The 9,347-nt window shown below is 35.6% G+C and overlaps 1 protein-coding gene across 5 annotated transcripts; it reads right to left on the minus strand.

Moving 5' to 3' along the window:
- Nucleotides 1-1,608: 1,608 nt before the first annotated feature.
- On the minus strand, nt 1,609-8,992 carry LOC102626670 (protein FAR1-RELATED SEQUENCE 3-like). 5 transcript variants are annotated; one of them, XR_008054871.1, is made up of 7 exons: nt 8,728-8,992; nt 5,319-7,681; nt 5,142-5,231; nt 4,667-4,816; nt 3,359-3,473; nt 2,694-2,809; nt 1,609-1,926 (listed from the first exon to the last, which is right to left on the minus strand). XR_008054871.1 is itself a non-coding variant. In XM_025096739.2 (6 exons), the coding sequence occupies exons 2-5, from the start codon at nt 7,536-7,538 to the stop codon at nt 3,363-3,365; spliced, it is 2,571 nt and encodes an 856-aa protein (XP_024952507.2). In that variant the 5' UTR covers nt 7,539-7,578; nt 8,728-8,991; the 3' UTR covers nt 1,609-1,926; nt 3,359-3,362. The 5 variants fall into 5 exon arrangements, 4 of the variants coding, with proteins under 4 accessions (XP_024952507.2, XP_006471347.2, XP_006471345.2 ...); XM_025096739.2 differs by lacking the exon at nt 2,694-2,809 and having other exon boundaries at nt 5,319-7,578; nt 8,728-8,991; XM_006471284.3 differs by lacking the exon at nt 2,694-2,809 and having other exon boundaries at nt 5,319-7,587; nt 8,728-8,991.
- Nucleotides 8,993-9,347: the final 355 nt, after the last annotated feature.

The raw sequence follows: 9,347 nt of genomic DNA on the forward strand, positions 1-9,347 counted from the left end.
ACTTAAATTGAGAGCAATAAAATAAATAAAAACAGCTATGAAAAGCCGAACTGCTGCAGCCGAATTTCTCCCAAATCGCGTCTGCACTTTTCTTTGTTTTTCCTCTGGCGGCCGCCCCTTTTCGAAAGCCAAAGTTTGGCTTTTATAGTTGGCTCCAATCCTTGTCAAGTTTTGATTGCAAATAAACTGTCTCACACAAGCTAACACTCGGCCCACTTATGCAAAGCCCAAGTCAATCTTGATTTAATTCTCATGTGCTGGCAAAGCTATTAATTTGTTTTGGCTTCACTCACGTGCACTCTAAAAAGAATTTTCATTCCTTTTCCACTCATGAAAGCCAAGTACGGGTCCCTTTAAACTGCTTTCCACCCCTTTATCTTCTTTGTCCGCATGTGCATGGGTAAGTGAATTTGTTGAATTCGGTTTCCTTGACTTGACATCACATACAAATATGCTTAATTGCTCTCAAAATCAATTAATTAATGCTTCCAAACCTTTTTTATCCATAATCTTTAATTGATTTCCTATTCAATAAAACAATTTAATTAATTAAAAATAATAAACAAAAATAACTAGTAATTAAATAACTAAGAGTAAAATATGTATATAAATTATGCTCGTCAATCCTTTTCAGATTTCGATATCTCACTATCATCACCATCCTCCCACTCTCCTTACCTCCTTTGAATTCTAAAAATATCGCTTACAACGATCAAATGTGGTACTCTGATTACTCAAGAAATAAATCTATTGTTTTAAATAGGTTTTTCTCTTTTCTTTTGCACCTAAAATCTGTCTACAACAATCATTAACCCCATTTCTTTAAGTGTTATTGTGAAAATTTAATTTCATTTGCCTTGAGCCGTTTCCTATAATGATGGATAATTCAGCACCAGTGTCACAAGGTGTTCATTGTTGTTCATTTATTCTATAAATTTACTTCCACTACCATTCTATGTTTAGATAGTTGATTGTTATGTTCTTATTTAGTGATCTATGACAATATTTAAAATTTAATTTTAGTTTAATTTGAATGGATTAACTAGCTAGTCTAACGTAGTGATTTTTTTTTCTTATGAACTTGAGTATCAAAGCAATTAATAATGATTACAATAGGATTTGTTTCACTAATTTTCTTGCACTTTTTGCTTTGTATATAACTACACGAGCCTAAAACAATTGACAATCAAAAGCTAAAACGAATCTTTGCGACAAAAAAATGCCATAGCAGGATTGTAATTTATTTAATGTTAACCAATAAAATTAGTCATTGTTTGTTAGTTTTTGCTCGATACTAGTTAAGCAAATTTAAAGTTCCTTTAGGTGTTGGGGAAAATTTATTAAAATCCATTTTTTTGTCAAAGCCATCTCATTGTCTCATTGTGTGCCAAATTTTGAAAAGTGCTTTCAATTATTTTCCATTTTGCAAACAGAAAACTGTTTTCAGAATTAGACATATAAATTCAAAGTTTTAAAGTCATTATCCGCACAATTTAATCCCATAGACTACCACTTCAGACATCAAGTAAAGCAATAACATTGAAGAATTAGAGCAATGACATTGTGCACAAGGAGCTTTTAGCCATCATAAATATTATCACTAGCAAGTGATACAAAGTATGTGTAATGTTTATTTATGATTATTTTAGTCTTACATGTACAAGTCCCAGTGATCGACATGTTACATGGAAATAATGTATCATCTAGATGTTAGAACTATCAGTCACTATGCCTAACTACAAGTCTACAACTAACTGAAATATGGTCGATTCAATAGCAGCAACCAAACCTAACTATAAACTAAACCCAATTCTGTCAATAGACATTAACATGGTACAAATGATTATAGACCAAACGGTACATGCCCTTGCCTGCTCTTTACATGCTGCAAGCTTTGCAAACAAGATCGCTCTGAATTCGACCAGCCTGTCAAGAATTTTCCATCAGAATGAATGCAATTTGTACTAAAAAAACAAAAGAGATTTCGTGACACATAATTGTGTATTGAAGCTATAATTAAAATAAAAACCATGAGAAACACATACATTGCTCAATCATGAAATCATCCAATGAGAATACTAAAAAAGACGAAAGAGAATTAATAAATTACAGACCACGGCAACTCAAGTTAGGGGGGCAAAGACTGTAGTCCACGCATAGCATGAATGCCTCTATGGTACCCATGTCAGATTACCATACTTCTCCAATATGTATACTGAAGTTTCTAAATTTTACAAATTTGAAAATAAATTTTTAACTTAGAATGCATATGAAACTTCTTGGATACTCATGGATAGGTGTTAAGTAAACTGTGGAGAGTTTGCAAACCTTGCATTCTTTGCAAACTTGGTACATAATTGAAACTCATAAGCACAACACCACGCTTTCTACATGAATTGTAAACATAAGAATTCATGAAAATTTTTCAACAATTTACACATCATTCAACAATTCACAAATGATAGACAAAATGGCACAGAACTCACTTAAATGAAAAGGTCCTACCGGCTTGCTCTTTTTTTTTATGCATACTACAAGAAAATATGGTGCGGACTGTGGAGACCAGTATTTGGCTGTGTTTGGTGTTCAGAAGACATTTAACTGGCACAAAAGTTGTACCACAACTAGGACACCTTCACAACAATTTAAAGAAAATGAAGCCAAAAAAAATATATGGAAAATTGCAAAATCACATTTTGTTGTTCACGCACACACTCTCTCTCTTCTGGCAAATATCACCTCCTTGGCAACCTTTCTCAGCGACATGGCAAAATCAATATACCAAGTCATATTTCGAGATTGTCCAACTCTGGGAACAAAGATACAAAGACCTTAGCAATCATGTGATGTAACTAAATGGAGACTAACATGTAATGCAAGTAAAATGATTCATTAGATGGATGCAATGTGAAGTAGAGTTATTTCATAAAGAAAGGAGGAAGGTTGTAAATGAATAAAATTGACACATCACCAAATCCATAAAAGTATGTGTCTCACCCTTTTTTTTCCGATATCTAAAAGTACATAAGGAGTGATTATATAACAGAAGTAAACAGTAACTCAGGATCAGGTATTGGCTTTCACAATATAAATCATATAGATTGATATTTAAGGAAAAGGTACATAAGTGGGGTTTTACGTTGAAAGTTCTAGAATGGGCTCTTTCCTTTTTCAGTATATTTCCCATGTTTCTAGTACATTACCTCAACCACCTAACCACATTGGCATTCAAGTATCACAAAACTGCAGCAGAATTATCTTTTCGGCCTAAACCATTTTCTGTTGTGAACAAAGTTTCAGTAATATCGAATTAGTAAGACACAGAGAATCACACCGCAGAAGGGAGGAGTATCCTTACAGCTTTAAAGTTGTTCACGGATGTAGGCCAAAGATCTCAACATGGATCCCAGAGTATCTCTTGACACTTGAAATTTCACCTCTGCTTCTCCAGAAGTTGTCTTCGTATCTTGGAGCTAAGAGCACGGCAAAGAATCGATTAGTCCTAAAACTTTTGAGTATTAAATATTGCATAGCACCAACCTCAAGAACAACTTGTCCAAACAATCAGGCATTCAAATACCCAAAGACTCGTGTCATGAAGACACAAGACTAGGTCTTTCATAACTTGTCAGTCTTATCTATATGCTACCAGGGTAAAAATATATAATATTTAATTCTGTCAGTGATAGAATCTGAAACTTGAACTTCAATAGCTACTCTTATTATAATGCTCACAGTCTTGCTGATGATACTCATCATGTTAACACTGACAAAATCTAGTAGAGAAAACAGCTTTGAACGTTTCAATGTTTCCTTTGCCAGGCACCAAAATAATTATGGAAAAAAATTTAAGTTCGGAAAAAGGTCTTGTCAAAGGGCCATCTTAGGTCCACTGAATCCACCATAACCCTTTATTGAAATTAGAAACCAATTTCAGTGACCTCTCAACATTTGTTAAGCATTTAAATAAATGGCAAAGTCTTTTCATGTATAGACAAACAAAGAATATGGGAAACCTAAAACAGATCCATAGAATAACCAAATCAATTCAGAGAGACAAATTACGGATTCAGATTCAAACTCAGCTGCAAAGAAGCTGATCTTTAGTTCATTGTGTTTGTTGACGCTAAAGTGTCAAACATTTAACTTCCAAAGAGTATCAAATTTTATCAATAACAGAACATGCACTCGTATATGCCCATATCTTGGTCTAATGCATGCTTTATTGGCAGCGATGTCCTGTAATAAAGAGAGTTTTTGGATTGCATGGTGCAATGTGATAGTAAATGCATATACGACTATATAGCATTAGAAACACTGATTGACATGGTGAAATCTCATCTATGCATTACCAAATGACAAATCTGCTCTCATACAATAGGCTAATCCTTGCCAATTCTTCTTTTTCATTTTTTGAACGGAAACAGATGAAGTCCAAATTTAAAAAAAAAAAAATGAAAGTGGCAAGAGTGAAGCAAAGGTCCAAATGGGGTGGCAAAGAACCCTTCAATTCTTCTGTTATCAATTTTTCTCATGCTTAGGATTTTATTTTCATAAGAAAGAGTTAAAAAGGAGAATGCAACATACTTGCCTTAGATCAGCAGTTAAAAATATTTACATTAGGTAACAAGAAAAGGAGGAAAAGGATTAAAAAATTCTTGCATACCTTCAGATTGATGACAGCCACCTTATTGGCAGGTGCTGAGAGTTGCTGACTGATGTAGGCCATTGATCTCAACATAGGTTCCAAAGTCGTTTTTGTTAGTCTGAACTGCACCTCAGTCTCTCCTGAAGGCTTCTTGCCATAATCTTGCAGCTACAGAAGAGGTAAAAGGAACATCAAAAGAAATACACTCTAACCATGCTTGTCAAAAGTAATGCATGTTTAATTTAGTAGAAGTACAATTAGCACTATTATCAACTAATTATCCCCAAGGCAGACTGAAAGATTGGACACAAGATTTGTTCAGGATAAGACGGATCTGTTCCACATTATAGGACACAAATGACTTGACTATTCGTTAACACAGCATCAACACATTATTTTAAAGAGTATCAGATAATTTGCATACTTAATTCAACAAATAAAGTCTGAAAGTTGATGTTACTAAGACTACTGAGTTCATAAAAGGCATTTATACCTTCAAGTTGATGACAGCTACTTTACTGGCAGAGGTTGAATTCTTATTTTCTATGACCCACGTCATGGACTTAAAACAAGTTAGAACAACCTGTATCAAGGAAATAAAATTATAAAATGCAATTAACAGCAATCCTTAAAAACACCGATCAAAGATAAATCCTCTCATATTTCATACCGTACTGTCAGGGGTGCCACAATCCCGGTGAAAAGACACAGGCACCATGCTGGGCTGATTCAAATCGGAAACAGAAACTCCAGAATCATTTAAATTAAAGCGATGAGGCATTGCCTCCTGCCATGGCCATAATGATGGGATCATTTCAGGAACTGATGGGGGTGTCTTCTTGTTACTGTCTTCCTGAGAATACAATACAACTTGAGAGCTTGGAGGAGAGATTTTAGCAACATTCTTCTTCACTGCAAGAACCTTTTTCCCAGCTTCCTTTAGAGCACTAATCGCCACGTTGTAAGTCTCCACTGCTAGTGCCCCAACCTCAGCATATTTGATTGCTTCTTGACATAGTTTGTTGAAGCGTAAGGTGAGAGTCTCAATACCTTGTGTATCTGTATTCTGTTCATCTAGGCCAATCGAAGATTTGGCATTTCTTGTCCATCTCTTTAATATATAATGGCTTGGAAGGGTAAGAACATTTGTTACAGTGAAAACAGTTAATATATGCCTACAGAGAATTCCAGAGTATTCAAACATTTGACAGCTGCAACTCGCTTTCATCTCAGAAAATGAGACAATATATGCCTTGTCATCCTGTTCATATTTTGCAACACGGAATTTACTGAGTACCCCATCACCCTCAATCTTATTTGCAGTATACACAAAAGTTTCAACCAGTTCCTCCTGAAACTTTGCAAAAACTTTCTTTGTATATAGGTTTGCTGCCTGTTGTTCCATCGGTGATGGTGTCTTGAGCACTGGTGTGGTGCAAATTGTATCATAATCTAATTCTATTTCCTTTTCTCTTGAATTTTCTAAAGCCCTTTCATACTGTTTAAAGAATAGTGGTATGGTGGTTTGTTGATGCACATACCCATCAAAAAAGGAGCTAATCCCTTGGTTTGAAGAAAGTGCAGCAAAAAAAGTGCCACGAAAATAAACTGGAGCCCACTGTCTGCGAGCATTATAAACCGCATGAAGCCATTCATTTTTTTGGAGATCATATTTATCAAGGAGAGAGCACCACGATGATTCAAACTCTTCAATTGTTTCACAAAAGTTTATGCAACTATACAGCTCTCCATAGAAGGACGGATGAGCAAGGTATATATGAGCCAACCTTTCTTGGCCTTCTCTCAAGATGTGCCATTTGCAAATGCAATGGCATGTTTCTGGAAGTACCTGAGCAACAGCTACTTGTATGGCTCTATCTTGGTCTGTGGTTATAGAAACAGGAGGCCGATCATTCATTGCAGAGAGCCATGTCCGGAACAGCCACGTAAAGGAAGCCTCTGACTCATCTAGAAGTAAAGCACAACCAAACAAAACCATTTGACCATGATGGTTTACACCTGTGAAAGGAGCAAAGGGGACCTGATACTGATTTGGTCTGTACATTGTGTCAAAAATAACTGCATCACTGAAGTGGTTGTAAGCCATCCTTGATCTTGCATCAGCCCAAAAGACATTCGTCATTCGATTATCATCATCAAGTTGTATTGCATAGTAGAAGCCAGGATTTTCGGCCTGCATCTTCTTGAAATAGTTTAAAAGATTTTGGGCATCCCTCCCAAGGCTTCTCGTTCGACTAGGCTGTCTGAGATAGTTTACAGGCCCCATATTTCTGGTTGAACGACTAGGATCTACAGGCAACGAATTCCTAATGCTATTAGGTTCATATGACAAATGATTTCCATCTGTGGTAATATAAACATCACCAGAGACATCCAGTGCTTCAGCCACATTTTTTGTGGCCCCAGCAAAATGTCTACGGGGCCGAAGGTATTGAACCTTGTTAGGAGTCACCATAGAATGGTTATGATCCTCCACAAACTTTGTCACAGTCCATTTTTCAGAATCCTTTCTCTCTATCCTAAGTACGGCATTGCAGCTTTCAACATTCTTCCTCTTAAACACTTCCCTGGAACATGCAAAATCCCAAGTTATAATTGGCCCATCAGGCTTAGCACGGGTGAATGGACCAACATGAGTGCTGAAACCCATACGCCTGGCATATGCATCATAGAAAGTCTTGGCAGCATCTTCGGAATCAAATTCCATGCCAACGTATGGTTTAGAACTTTCACCATTGTCATGATTTGTTACTTCTATTTCTGAAGAATTTTCGGTTACATTTTGTTTCTTGGACTTATCGAATTCAGCATTTGTTGCCACAGGATCATCGCCCTTGTCCCCATCGACCTCTACCCCTTCAACCTCCATGTTTGTAGAGTATTAGATATAAAATTGGTACTGTTCTTTTCTGCGCAGACTAGAAGTGCTCAACTCATGTTTAGCTCAACTTGAATAAACACACATACACAAAAAAAAAAAAAAAAAACGCCTTTTGTTTAGAAAAACTCTACCTGTATAAAAAAATTATATCTCATAAGGCAACAAAGCATACGAAGTAATCCATAAATAATTATAGGAACATGAATAAAATTAATAACAGTGGAAAGATGCACAATGCAAAAAATACAAATAGCCAAATTAAGCTGTGATATACAAAAAAAAACTTGCAAGAAAACCACGCTTCATTATATGCTTCCTTAACCAAAGTCCAACACAACAAGGGGAAAATCCTTCTTTACTTGTAGAGAAAGTAATGCCTCCCTTCTATCCTCCTATAGGTAAAAGCTCCACTTCAACATTTCAGAAGAATTATCTTTTTTGGTCATGGCAAACCAAAACAAGATTTTTAAAAAGATTTAGACATCATCTTGGTACATGCATGAGGCCCTTAAATTGCAAACCAAAACTTTCATTTTTTTCCCTATCCATAACTTGATGGATGAATATGCAGGGATGTTAAAACCAACTAAGTTTTTATCAGTTAATAAATGACAAATCCACAGACATAAAGCTAGTAGAAACCTAAATGGATTTATAATAAAATTACAGTATAAACAAACCCCTCCTCCTCAACCCTGATGCGAACGGGAATCAAACGCCATATCCCTTGTAACATCACATTCGGTTTAATCAGTTAAACCAATTAGCTCTCACTTGTAATTAGCATTCCACAATTAAGTAGTAAATTCAGTCCTAACCAACTGAATGAAATTCCAAGGAGTCACCTTGACCCCAATTACAAAAAAAAAAAAAAAAATGTGAGCAAATTTTGCTATCTGAAGCATCAAATTTACTTTAATATCCCAGGTGCTACTACTAACACAAGACCACTAACAACACCAGCAATAATGCCTAACACTGGCAGATGATAAAAATCTCAAGAAAAATGCTGAAACCATGTATATGTTTCCAAATTAAAGCAAATTCCAACTTCAACACAGCTGCCAACATTTACTCCTCATATTACTTCTAATGTACCCAAAAGCAAAAAACAAAAATGTGTTCAAATTAACAGAATTCCAGAAAGAAAATGAAAGATAAGGAAGTAAAAACTAACCAGGGGGATTGCAAGGTGAAAGCCTTGAAAAGTAAATTGAGTCCAGTGGTTGTGTTCTTGTGGGTTGTGTGTGTGGGTAATTAGGGTTTTCTTTTCCTTTTTCCTTTTTTTCCTTTTCAGTTTGGGGCCAACTGGAATTTGCTGCTGGACTGCTTCAGCCTTTGTGAATTGAGTAGGACCCTCGAACTCAGAAAGGATATCGACTTCAACTCGCTTTCTGGTTCCAATTTTTTTTTCCTTTTTTTATTTTTTTATTTTTAATATTTTCACTTCCACAGACCGTTTTCTTTCATTTTGGTGTTATAACATTAGGTCCCTTAAGTTTTCATATTTTATCAAGTAAGGACATAAATTGGGCTATATTGTAATAGGTAGTTCCGTACTCCCTTGGGAAATGACCAACTAACCCTCGTAGCTTTGAATTTCGACTTTTATAATGGTATGTGCATAGGCACTGCAAAGTATTAAACCACTTCATAGTTGGTTGATGAACAATTCCAACTAAGAAAGATTTGCATAATGTAATTGCAGCCTTCTCTATTCTCCTCAATTATCTCCCTCACGCATGTGATTGTGTAATAAACCCTAATTTTCGTATAAGAGATAGACTATATCATTCT

The sequence above is a fragment of the Citrus sinensis genome, chromosome 5 (genome assembly GCF_022201045.2).
Source record: "Citrus sinensis cultivar Valencia sweet orange chromosome 5, DVS_A1.0, whole genome shotgun sequence".
In the NCBI taxonomy this organism is placed as follows: Eukaryota; Viridiplantae; Streptophyta; class Magnoliopsida; order Sapindales; family Rutaceae; genus Citrus; species Citrus sinensis.